This window comes from Myotis lucifugus, unplaced genomic scaffold, assembly GCF_000147115.1.
Source record: "Myotis lucifugus unplaced genomic scaffold, Myoluc2.0 scaffold_22, whole genome shotgun sequence".
NCBI lineage: Eukaryota > Metazoa > Chordata > Mammalia > Chiroptera > Vespertilionidae > Myotis > Myotis lucifugus.
This window is the reverse complement of record NW_005871070.1, coordinates 260,861-273,995: the sequence shown is the minus strand read 5'-3', so window position 1 is coordinate 273,995 and position 13,135 is coordinate 260,861. Positions and strand designations below refer to the sequence as shown.

At 40.5% G+C, this 13,135-nt stretch overlaps 1 protein-coding gene across 1 annotated transcript in view; it reads left to right on the top strand.

Annotated features, from left to right (window-relative positions):
• The first annotated feature begins 3,871 nt into the window (after positions 1-3,871).
• SEPHS1 (selenophosphate synthetase 1) overlaps positions 3,872-13,135 on the top strand; it is a 19,526-nt gene continuing 10,262 nt past the window's right edge. The window contains 5 exon segments of the mRNA XM_023751491.1: positions 3,872-4,121; positions 5,455-5,562; positions 6,518-6,672; positions 8,288-8,381; positions 10,645-10,744. Coding sequence (XP_023607259.1) covers positions 3,969-4,121; positions 5,455-5,562; positions 6,518-6,672; positions 8,288-8,381; positions 10,645-10,744 — 610 coding nt within the window. The 5' untranslated portion in view covers positions 3,872-3,968.

Here is a 13,135-nt window from a genome sequence, read left to right as displayed (position 1 = left end):
CATCTGTATACTGAAAAAACTCTTAAATAACTTTGTCAAAAAAAATAAGTTGCTGAATGGGGCAAAAACAATGCAATTAAAAACCTGTGGATAAAGTAATAGTTTCTTTTTATAACTTCCCCCTGTTGACCTTATTGAGCAGTTGGACATGCCGTGCACCGTTAAGTGCTTAGATAATGGGTAGGGGTAGGATCATTTGCTCCTTTCAGCAGCCTCATGATGCTTGGCCAGGGTCCAGATCTGGAATCCACATCTTCCCATTCCTCTACTCTCTGTCATCTGGTTTCTAAGTCCAAACAACGTGTTCAGAGTGGGCAGAGGAGCTGCACCACCTATAATCCTTAGCAGTGGCAAAAGGGGACAGATGTCACCAGCAAGGAAAGAGGCAGGGAAAAGAACACAAAAGCAATGGGCTTTGGTCACAGGGATTTTGAGAAGTAAATGAAAGCTGTCCCTTTCCCAGAAAAATGCACATCCACAAAATTTGCCCTTATGGCATTTGGTAGGTGTAGCTATGGACCCCAGGTTACAAGCAAATAGATGCTAAAGGAAGCATAGTATTAAAATTGAGTACAGAGTGGTATATCTTGATGGCATAACTTTCCTTTGGAATCAGATCTAGATTTATATCCTGACACAGTCACTTACTAGTCACTAATGTTACTCTGCATGTTTTTAATCCTCCTGATGCCTCAGTTTTCTGATTTATACAATGGGATAATAAATTACTGTACCAGAACTTGTATGTTCATGCACCAAGTATTTTATATATATATATATATACATATACACACACACACACATATATACACACACTAGAGGCCCGTTGCAGGAAGATTCCTGCAAGAATAGAACTTCCTACGGCTGGAGCGAAGCAGAGAAGGGAGCGAAACCCGCTGAGGCAGGCTTCCCTCCCGCCCCTCCGCCCGGCTGGTTTCCCTCCCACCTCTGCCACCTTGGCTCTGTTCCTGTCTCCACCACCTCTACTTTGCTCCCTTCTGCAGCGCTTCACTTCCACGTTGTCTTCAGTCTTTGCTCCCAGCCGGTATATGCAAATTAACCTCCATCTTTGTTGGGTTAATTTGCATATAGTTGCTCTGATTGGCTGGTGGGTGTAGCAAAGGTATGGTCAATTAGCATTTTTGTCTTTTATTAGTGTAGATATATATATGTATTTTTGTTTATAAATTCATGTATGAATGTTTGTCTATAAATTCATCCACACAAATGTGCTTATCTGTTTTTAAATTTTTTCCTAAAAGCGGTCATATTTCCTGAATTCTAAGATGCTATTAATTGAAGGACAAACCATAATTGTTGTTAAATGTATGCATATTGGATGTATTCTAACTAAAGAAATGTTAAAATAAGTGTATCTGAGAACCTGGAACATCTATTGTCTGGTACTTAAGAGCTGTCAAGTATTCATTCCTGGTGATGATATGATGATTTGGGTTTTCTTGATGGATGTTTTCAGTTTTGCTGAAAAACTACAATTCCCCGTTCCCCACTGATAATTGAACATACACTGCTCAGATTGGTATTTGAGAATTTCCCTTTGTTCCCACTTGCCCTCAACCTGAGTTGTCTCTCTCTCTTTCACCTTGATATTCTATCTAGTTCTTTCAGGCCCATGGCCCATGGCCCATCTCAGGCTCACACTTTCTTTCTTCCTTGAAATTTGATAGGTGATTTGTAAACCAGTTACTATGGGCCAGTACTGTCCAAAAGAAACATGTAAACTATATGTGTAATTTTAAATTTCCTAGTAGTCACATTTAAAAAAAACAGAATTAAGTGAAATTCATTTTGATATATTTCATTTAATCATATAAAATACTTCAACAATTAATATAAAACATGAGATTTGGGGTATTTGGTACTAAGTGTGTAAAATCTGATAAGTATTTTACACTTACTATGCATCTCTATTTGGAATAAACACATTTCACATGCACCATGACCACATGTAGTTAGTAGCTTATGAAAGAAGAAATGCAGATAATGTGAGCTTCTATTCAGCCCTCGGAAAATGCTCAAGAGTCATCAGTTAAAATGCTCTGATGCTAGTTTTAAGTAGAAATTTAAAACCTTAGAAATCAAATACATGTAATACAAATGTAAGATAACTGAAATTAAAAACAAAGCTAACATTCAGTGACTTTTTTTAAATAATGTAAATTATGTAATGCTTTGAATAGATTATATCTTTTCTGTGGGGTTTTTTTGTTTGTTTTTTTAATATATTTTTATTGAGTTCAGAGAGGAAGGGAGAGGGAGAGAGAGATTGAAACATCAATGATAAGAGAGAATCATTGATCAGCTGCCTCCTGCACATCCCCTACTGGGGATCGAGCCCCCAACCTGAGCACATGCCCTTGAGCAGAATCAAACCTGGGACCCTTCAGTCCAGGCCGACACTCTATCCACTGAGCCAAACAGGCTAGGGCTCAGCAACTGTTTTTTAGTGTCTCTCTCTGTAGTCCTATAGTTTATATAAGAACTTAAAAAAACTATACTAATTTCCAAAATAAATAGTAATACACTTGGAATAACCAGTTAGAATGATCAGTTTAGGGAGAATCAGTATGTTAAATGTGGTTCTTGCTCTATTTCACTTAAATGCTAAAGAACAGTTGTTAAATTTCTGAGAGTCTGCACATGTACACGGTTTAAATGAGTCATTGCACACATCCTTGTCTAATACACATGAAAACCAATCACTGGTAAAGTGGGTTCTATTGTCTTATATTTGTGAGACTTACCATTCTAAAACTAAACTATTTCCTAACAACCTTCCACCAAGAGTTTGCTATCTGGTGTAGTAGGGGGAAAAACAGCCTGTCTTCACAGTGATTTTATTTTTGCATTAGTAATAATGGACTAAGACCTGGGGAAAAAAAGGTGCCCCTCTATCCTGGGTTCTGTTAGGTATATTGCTGTGGTGGTGCTAAACTAGTTGTGCTTCAGCATTTTACTTACGCAAAATATGAATGGTACACAAGTCCTGGTTTCATTTGATTCAATGTGATTTATTCTTGTTTCCTTTGGAATTCTGAGTTGAGAGGGTGTCATCCTCTTGCTTCCTTTTGTACTTCATCGTGCCTTTTTCTCTGCCTTTGGTTGATGGACTGCACAGGTGAAGTCAGAGCAGGCGGTATCCTTTTGAGAGGTGTAGGAAAGTACTCTATTCAGCCTACTTGGTGGGAAGGCCAAATTGAATTTGTAAAATGCCTGGATTACAAAGAAATAGAAGTTACAGGAGATGGTTTTTAAACTACTTTCAGGATAAGAGAATTATATCTCAGCCTATCCGTTGTCTATATTTTATTCTAAAAGTTTAGCAACAATTTTAATAAATTGAAATACTTCTGACAGGCTTTTTAGCACATTTCCCCCCTTCATATTATAAATTAGTAGAAGTGACATATGTAAGGATTCCTCTTTAAAAATGCTTTTAGGTACCGCAGTGTTTACGTACTTGCTTGGTTGGAAATGATGAATTCCTGTTCTGGCTTTGTCTTCTTTTTTTCTAATTGTTTTCATGTTTGACTAAAATGTGGAAGTAATAATACCGTTTTATGTGTGTAAAATATTTTACAGATTGTCTGTTGGGAAAACAATAATGCCTAAAGATAAACTCAAATCAACTATAGATAAAACAACCCAAGTTCCATTTCTGCTATTCTCATCTTTAAAGAAATTCTATATGGTGCCAGTCACATGATATAGTAATACAAAGGAAAGAATCTGTTCAAGGCACCATTAAGGGCTAAAATTATAGCATATTGAATGTGAGTCTTCATGACTAACAAATTTTACTCTTCTATCTTTAGCTAGTTATGTTTCACATTTATTTCAGTTATCCTTCTTGATAGGAAACACATTGCTGTATTGGCAGCATGCAGTGTTCCGTAAGTATCTCATACAAAACGCTCCTATTCAGAACACTGATGGCATAAGATGAAATGGCGTTTCCTGTTGACTTGTGGATTATGATGACTTCCATCTTTGCAGGCATTGGGATGGATACTTGTGTCATTCCTTTGAGGCATGGTGGTCTTTCCTTGGTGCAAACCACAGATTACATTTATCCTATCGTCGATGACCCTTACATGATGGTAAGTTTGACTTAATATGTTTTTACATCTCGAACTGCTGTTCAGTTGGTTTTGGGTTGTGGCTGGGTGTGTGTGTGTGTGCGCGCGCTTATTTTTTTATATTCAAATTGTTCTCATCCCACCACTGATCTGACTCCTGCAACTGCAACCATTTGATCTATTTCCTGCTCACCTTTGGTATTGCACATGAGCAATTAGGCAGAAATCCCTCTGCTTCTTTTGTGCAAGAACACCTGCTGTCTACTAACTGTCTGTTGACTGGCATGTTTGTAATTTTTTTTCTTTCTTTGATATTTGTAAACCCCTCATTCCTGTGTTTCAGGCCAGAGATGTTGCCATACCCTGTATAGGTCTAATCCTAGATGTTTCCGTCCAGAATAGAGCTCATCACAATTTAACTTCTTGACCATTTATTCTGATTCTAGGCATTCTCACCCCAATTGTGTTATATACTCACTGTGTAGAAGATTTGTCTGAACTGCTGGATCCAAGTTCCTGTGTGCCAAGGGCACTGGGATCAAGCTGCACACAGAGAGACTTGGGCCATGAGGCAGCTAAATGGGAGTGGGGGCGGGGTGCCAGTGACAGGCACACAGGTTAATAGAAACCTGTTTTCCCTCCACACATCCATCTGTTCTCTCCTCTAAAGCAGTGTTCCTGAGAGGCTGAGGTATGCCACACCCCAGGTATCCCACCTGACCAGGTGGCAAAAGTAGCTAGAATCAGAATTCATCCCTTTTCCAGCATCTCCTAAAAGCATCCGAGAGAACCCACTGTAGCCCTAACTAGCACTTGGCACCCAAGTTGTAAACCACTTGTTGCCTTGGTTAAAAGAAGGTACAAAAATTTCTCCATCCAAGTGTATAGAAATCATCTTCTATAATCAGTAAAGTTCACTTTTTTTTTTTTTTTCAGAATCTGTTTAGGGTTAGTGACTGTTTCCAAGTTTGCTTTCAGACACGTGTTTTCACTCCACAGCTCTTCCTCCCAGACTATCCCTCCAACCTTGCTCCCCCTGACATCTTCCCACTCCCCGTTTTCCATCTAAATAAACTGTAGGCTTCTCCCAGTGTTTAGAATGGGAATTGCCTGAGAAAGAAAGGTGGGAACGGGAATAACTTGGAAAAAGTGAATGGCTTAGTGGTTCTGTGATTAAGGATAGGTACCCAGTCTGCAAATCACAGAAACAGGACCCCATCCCAGTAGCTGCTATTCCTGGAAAGTACCTGGGTTCTCTTGGGAGGTATTCCGGAGGCTTAGGCTCCCTTTGTTTCAACACATGGGAAGTCCCTGTCCTCCTCTTGCCCTTTTTCATGTTTCTGCTTTCTTCCAGGGCAGGATAGCATGTGCCAATGTACTCAGTGACCTCTATGCAATGGGGGTCACAGAATGTGACAATATGCTGATGCTCCTTGGAATCAGTAATAAAATGACCGATAGGGTAAGTAGGAGATGGGCCAGCTGCTTACTGTCTGTTGTCTTGGTCACTTCACTTGGCTGGTCAGCCCTTCTTTTCCCATCTGTAAAGTGAGGAGCCCAGGCTGCATGGCTTTCATATTTCATCCTTTTCTCCACTTTTTGGCAGTTATTAGTGAATTAAAGTAGTCTGGCCTATTCATATTTTCATTTCCACCACCTGCTTCCCTTTCTTCTGGGTAGACTAAAGCCAAGACATTTAGGTTTGTTTTAAAATCTAGGCCACAGTAATAGCACCTTCATGCCAGGCCTGTGGACTGGACTAGCTTTACAGACCCAGGGCATGTGGCCCCCCAGGGGCCAGGCCCTTTGGTTGCTGGTTGGGCATTGATATAAGACAGTGATGGGGTTGGGGTGTCACGTGTATTCCCGTGCTTACCTGGCAGTATCTATAGCCTTGCTACCTGTACCTGTTCTCTGACCCAGAGATGAATTCTCTCTTAGATTATTTTTGAAAGGTACTTGTTTTTGTCCCCAAAAGAAGTTTGTCCTGCCTCTTAGAAAAGAGAGTTTTCAGTAGGCCCTTTTCTGCCAGCACAAATGTGCATTTGAGCCATTGTTTGCACACAGCCCTCTGGGGGAGGGTGGTGGGTGCATATTAAATGAGTCTTGGAGTTCCTAAGGACCATTTAAAGAGTTGGCTTAGATTTCGGGTAGCCCTGTGCACCCAATCACATTCCAGTTTTTATTTCTCTGTTGTCCGGGCTTCATTCACATTGTAACCTGGAATATCTTCCAGCTCTTGATAAAATGGCTAGTGTAAACTATTCCATCTGCCTTTCTTATTCCATGTACAGTCTGTGAACTTTAAGGACATCCATTAGGGTTTTATGATCCTCTTTATAACTACAAGTGTAGACTCTTTTCTTGGTTTTGAACTGAATTATGTGACTTTTACTTTGTGTCTTTTTAAACCCTAGGAAAGGGATAAAGTGATGCCCCTAATTATACAGGGTTTTAAAGATGCAGCAGAGGAGGCAGGAACATCTGTAACGGGTGGACAAACAGTGTTAAACCCCTGGATTGTTTTGGGAGGAGTGGCTACAACTGTCTGCCAGCCCAATGAATTCATCATGTAAGTTGGTTTTGTTCCATGTCACCTGGCCTGGTTCTCTTTCTTTTCTTAAGATAGATTCATTGAGATATAATTTGCATACTATAGAATTCACCCATTTAAAGTATATAGTTCAATGGCCTTTGGTAATATTCACAGTTTTGCAGCCAATACCAGGGTCGATTTTAGAACATTTTCATCACTCCAACAAGAAACCCCATTGCCCTTAGCTGTCCTGGCTTCTTTTACTTTACATAATATTAGCATAATATTTTTAAGGTTCATCCATTTTGTAGCATGTATCAGTATTTTACTTCTGTTTTTTAAAGTTATTAATATTTTTAATTGAAGTATAATACATACAGCGAAATTTTATATTATATAAAATTTTAAAGTATAGAATTCATTGTTTTTGTGTGTGTGTGTTCACAAGATTATGTAACCGTTATCACTATCCAATTCCAGAATATACCAATCAGTTCTCCCCCCCCCCCCACACCCCCAAAGAAGTCCTATATCCATAAGCAGTCACTCCCAATTCCCTCCTCCCTCCATTCTCTGGAAACCACTGATCTACTTCCTGTCTCTGGATTTGCCTATTCTAGGCATTTCATTAGATAGAATCATATAATATATGGTGTTTTGTGTCTGGCTTCTTTAACTAGGCATAATGCTTTCAAGTTTCACCCATGTTGTAGTATGTATCAGTACTTCATTCATTTTTATGGCTGAATAATGTTCCATTGCATGGACATACCACAGTTTATTCATAGGTGATAGATCTTTGGGTTATTTCCACCTATTTATGAATGATGCTGCTATGAACATATGTTTTGATTCTCTTCGGTATATATACCTCAGAGTTACTGGGTCATGTGGCAACTGTTTAACTTGAGCAACTGTCAAACTGGTTCCCAGCAGCAATGTAGGAGGATTCCAATGGCTCCACATTCTCTCCAGTATTTGTTATTGTTTTTATTTTATTTTTTCTATAATAGTTATCCTAGTGGGTTGAGGTGATACCCACAGTGGTTTGATTTGCATCTCCCTGGTGGTTAATGATATTGAGTACCTTTTAATGTGTTTTTTAGCCATTTCCTTTCCTGGAGACAACCATTTGTACCAGTCTTCAGTAATCTGAGTGCCAAATATGAAACTTATTACTGGTCAGTCTGAGTTTGAAACTTTGATGCTGAAATCACCAAAACATTAGACAACCACAATTTGAGCCAAATCCCACAGCCTGAGAAACGATCTGTTTCAGAAGTCTTATTGCCTCAGAAGCATGGTGGGTCTGTATTGAAAATTACACACCAGCATGGCTAAATCAGGGCCTGATCAGGCCTTTTGCCTTTGAAGGCTAAGTGATTTACTTTTTTATACATTTTATTGGAGGTCTGGATCTAATAGGTAATTGGCAGACTCTTCTATTCTCTTTCAATGTTTTTGTTCCAGTAGTAGTAGCTTCAGTAGCAAGTTGCAAAGCTGCAACACTTGGTAGTTGTGGCTTAAATGTAAGTGCTTGCAAATGCACTGTTTTTTTACCAGCCTTTTCTTTCTCCTGTTTAACTGATGATGAGTTCACCTTCTTGGTTCATTTGACCAGACCATGCATGCCCTTGTTCTTTTTTTTCAGGCCAGATAACGCAGTGCCTGGGGATGTGCTGGTTCTGACCAAGCCCCTGGGGACGCAAGTGGCCGTGGCTGTGCACCAGTGGTTGGATATGTGAGTAGCCATGCCTGCGCCCAGGGGGCGGGGCGGGGGGGGGGGGGGCTGAATAGAAGTTTTCAGGATTGTGGTAGTTTCCTTGTGGGATTTGGAGAAAAGGGTTTTCATTGCATTCAGATCACGTATCTCTTTAATCTAAGATGTATCTGCTCCTGGAGTAAGTGCCACTTTTTATCCATACAGGAAGCCCTTGAACATGTTTTAACATGTTTCAGGTCTAGCTCTTCTAAATGTCACCAGCTTGTCTTCTAAAAAGGAGCTCCTTTAGTGTCACTACCAGGGAGTTTAGTATCAGTGACGCCCTATAGAAATACTAGGAATTGTCCATGGTTGTTGTTTTTTTATTAAATCAGGATATCATGTACTGAATACTTAAAGGAGGTAAGCCCCAGCTTGGGGCTTTAACAAAGCTTCATAAAGAGAATTTGTGAGGCAGTGAGTTTAGTTTATTTGGTGCTGAAATAGTAACACAGAACATTTTAATAAATAATTACCTTGTAGAGAGAACATCTAGAATACACAGATATTTATCTTGAGTCACTTTTCCACTGAGCTAGAACCATAATTCATTTAATATTTTTCCCATTGTGATTACAACTCAAAAATTAATATGATTTGTGGTATATCTCACATATCTTGGTGCTTTTAATTTCTACAACTATCATCTGAAACTACCAGTCCTGATAAACAGTTAAAAAAGAAAAACAATTTTATGTTATTTATAACCAAGTGTATGTTGGATTGATATGAAGAGTAGAGAAAATCTCTAAGGCTGCCACAGTCTAGTCATTTTTCCCTTCTCATCCAGTGATGATGGGGAGATTTCTCATCACGTATGATCATCTGTAAATCTAATTGGAAGGCCATTACAGGGTAGTGATCCACAGAGTTGCTTTGCAATTCAACCACTCAGATCTGAGTAATTCAGCAAGGCAATTGGAAACAGGTGTGGCAGAGGGGCATAAAAAATGAGGGGTTTGGGATCTCTCCTCCCCACCTCACCCCCAAACTGATACCTCCTTTGCTTTTATACCTTGTTTTTTCAATTTTGAGCATAAAAAAAAAAGTTCCAAAGACTATGTAGCACAATACCCTTTTTATAAAAGTCAGAAGCAACCAAAGAGCATATTGTAGGCTTCTATATGTATGAGAATACTATTTTTTGAAAGAAAAGGGAATGACGAGTATAAAATTTAGAGCAGTTGTTACCTCTGAGGAAGAGTTGGGGAGCAGTGGGATTAGGGAGGAACACATAGACTTGTTATTGTATTTAGTGATAGATTGTTGGGTATCATTAAAAGATAAATGAATGCATGCATGAATTATGGCCATTAATGGACCATGATGACAATCTATCAAGAACCCGTAATCATGCCCTGGCCAGTTTGGATCAGAGGTTGGAGTATCGGCCCACGGGCCGAAGGATCGAGGGTTCGATTCCTGGTCAAGGGCACGTACCTGGGTTGCAGGTTCTCCAACCCTGGTAGGGACGTGTGCAGGAGGCAACCAATCGATGTGTCTCTCTTACGTTGATGTTTCTCTTTCTCCTTCTCTCCCCCTCCTCCCTCCTTTCCTCTCTAAAAAATCAATGGGAAAAAATATCCGCTGGTGAGGATTAAAAAAAAAAAAAAGAACCCATAATCATGATGCTGGCTTCTTTGAAAATCAACTGAGGAAAAAGGGAAACACCTTTTTCTCCTTCCTTTTATGATACATCCTTTGTGGTCACTACGACTGTCCTTTGTGCTAATGCAATCAAAGTTGCTTTCCCCATTCATTTGTCTATAAGATGCTTTGATCCAGAATTAGGTAAAGTCAATAACAGTATAATTATATGAAAAATAAAGCCATCAGATTTATAGGAGAGATGGAGAGGCAAACCAAAGGACATTCAAAGCTATTCATGTGAGATCTACACCCTACCACAGAGAAGCTGCCCATGCAATACCTTTTATGGCATGCGCACTGCAGCCATATGTCCTGCTGCTTTTACTAGCCAATAAATTGTAGTATAGTATTTGACTGCAGAAATGTGGGTCAAGAGCACAAAAGATACCTCAGTGATATGTTTAATGGACACCTAAAATAATAGTTACGGGTGGGGGGGAGTTAGAAAATTTAATTTTGCATACAAAATTAGAAAAGTAAAATTCCCTATAGGTTGACTAGAGAAAAATGGGCTTTTTCTTTCAGTCCTTGGAAGTAAAGGTTAATCACATTCTTCCACCCCCCTCTTTTCTCCCTCACCTATGTTCCTATATTAGCCTGAAAAGTGGAATAAAATTAAACTAGTGGTCACTCAAGAAGATGTGGAGTTGGCATACCAGGAGGCGATGATGAATATGGCAAGGCTCAACAGAACAGGTATTGGGGCAGAAGGTTGTCTGTTGCAGGGGTCGGCAAGTTTTCAGAACAGGGTCAAGATGGGAAATATTTAGGCTTTACAGGCCACGTACAGTCTCAGAAGACCATTCTTAGCTGGAGGAACATATCATGGTCCAGATTGGGCCAGTGACTGCAAATCCTCCTGTATTGGTCCCTGGTTTTGGACACCTTTGGGTTTGAGAGCAGGATATACATGTATTTGTTATATGTGTTTCCTTTCAGCCAAAGGGGGAAGACAGGATCCTATTCATAGGATTATTAAAAAGAAAAAATGTCAATGAAGTACCAAAAAGAGTGACTAGCATGTGGTGTACAAAGTTCACTTCACTCAGTTTCTATTTAATGAGCACCTGTAGTGTGTTTTCACTCTTCCAAGTGCTAGGGAGACTGCAGTGAACAAACAGACAAAAGTCCCTGCTCTCTTAGAGCTTACATTTTAAAGGCTGGTTTGAGCCTGGCTTGTGTGGCTCAGTTAGTTGAATGTTGTCCCATGCACCAAGAGGTCGCTAGTTTGCCCTGGCCAATGTGGCTCAGTGCTTAGAGCATCGACCTCCACACTGAAGGGTCGCAGGTTTGATTCCTGGTCAATGGCATGTATCTGGGTTGTGGGTTCCATCACTGCTACCTGCAGAGGCAACCAATCCATGTGTCTCTTACATCAATGTCTCTGTGTGTGTGTGTCTCTCTCTCTCTCTTTCTCTCTTCCCCCTTCCCTCACTCCCATCACTATCTCTACAAAGCAATGGGGAAAAAAACCCTCAGGTGAGGACTAACCAAAGAAAGGTGCCAGTTTGATTCCCAGTCAGGATACATGCCTGGGTTTCTCTCTCATCAATGTTCCTGTCTTCCTCTCTCCCTAAAAAAAGCAATAAAACATTTTATTTTTTAATTTATTTTAAAAATGTTTTTATTTATTTTAGAGAGAGAGGAAAAGAGAGGGGGAGAGAGCGGATAGAAACATTGATGAGAGAGAAACTGATTGGCTGCCTTCTGCACGCCCACTCCTGGGGGTTGAGCCTGCAACCCTGGCATGTGCCCTGATCAGGAATCAAACCAGTGACCTCCTGGTGCATGGGTTGATGCTCAGCCATTGAGCCACACTGTCTGGGCTCAATAAAACATTTAAAAAAAATTTTTTAAGGCTGGTTTGTTTCCTAATTATCTGTACAGAGTAACCCACACAGGTGTTTCTCTAATAATAAAATATGTGCAGGGCTTAAGGAACAGCAATGTAACATCCATGTGCCCACCATCTCCTATGAGAAACAGTGTGGCTTTGGAAGCCAGTGGGTGCCCCTCACATTCAGTTTGTAGGTTCCTGCTTAGGGGTAACCATTGTTCTGAATCTAATGTTTATTCTCATGCTTTTAAAGTTTTTATCACATAGACTTGTATTCTTAAGCAATAAATTAGTTTTGCATTTTTTGTTTCATTGAATCATATCTGTATCTGTTTTTCTTGCTGTTTACTGTCTAATGTTCCTGAGCATTATCCCTGGTGTGTGTACCTGTATTTCCTTCATCTTCTCCACTGTGTATTTTTTCACTCTGTGACTTACTTATCTGGCCACCTGCTTTTGGGCATTTGGGTTGCTGCTGAGAACTTTTCTTGGTCAGTAGTGTGCTACATTTAAAAAAATGCTTTAATATGTTTTCTCTTCCTGTTTATTGTATATATTTTTTCTACTGTAAAAAAAAAAGTTCATTATGGAAAAGTTTTTAGAAAATGAAAAAAAGAAGAGAAAAAAACATTGTCCATAGTCCCTGCCCCCAAAACGGCTTCTGTTAATATTTTTATGTATTCTTCTGGGATTTTTTTCTGTTTGGTTGGTTAGTGGTTTACTTTTGTTTTATTGTTAATATTTTAAACTTGTGGTTGAACATTTTATATGTGTTTGGAATCTGCTTTTATTTATTTAACTAGAGGCCCAGTGCACGAAATTCGTGCAGGGGGCCAGGGTGTGTCCCTCAGCCCAGCCTGCACCCTCTCCAATCTGGGATCCCTCTCACAATCCGGGACTACTGGCTCCCAACCGCTCACCTGCCTGCCAGCCTGATCACCCCCCAAGCACTCCCCTGCCAGCCTGATCGATGCCTAACTGCTTCCCCCGCTGGCCCAATTGCCCCTAACTGCCCTCTCCTGCCAGCCTGGGTCCCCCCCCCCCAACTGCTCTCCCCTGCAGGCCTGGTCACCCCTAACTGCTCACCCCTGCTGGCCTGGGCACCCCTAACTGCTCACCCCTGCTGGGCTGGGCACCCCCAACTGCCCTCCCCTGTCAGGCTGGCACCCCTAACTGCTCACCCCTGCTGGGCTGGGGACCCCTAACTGGTCACCCCTGCTGGGCTGGTCCCTCCCAACTGCCCTCCCCTG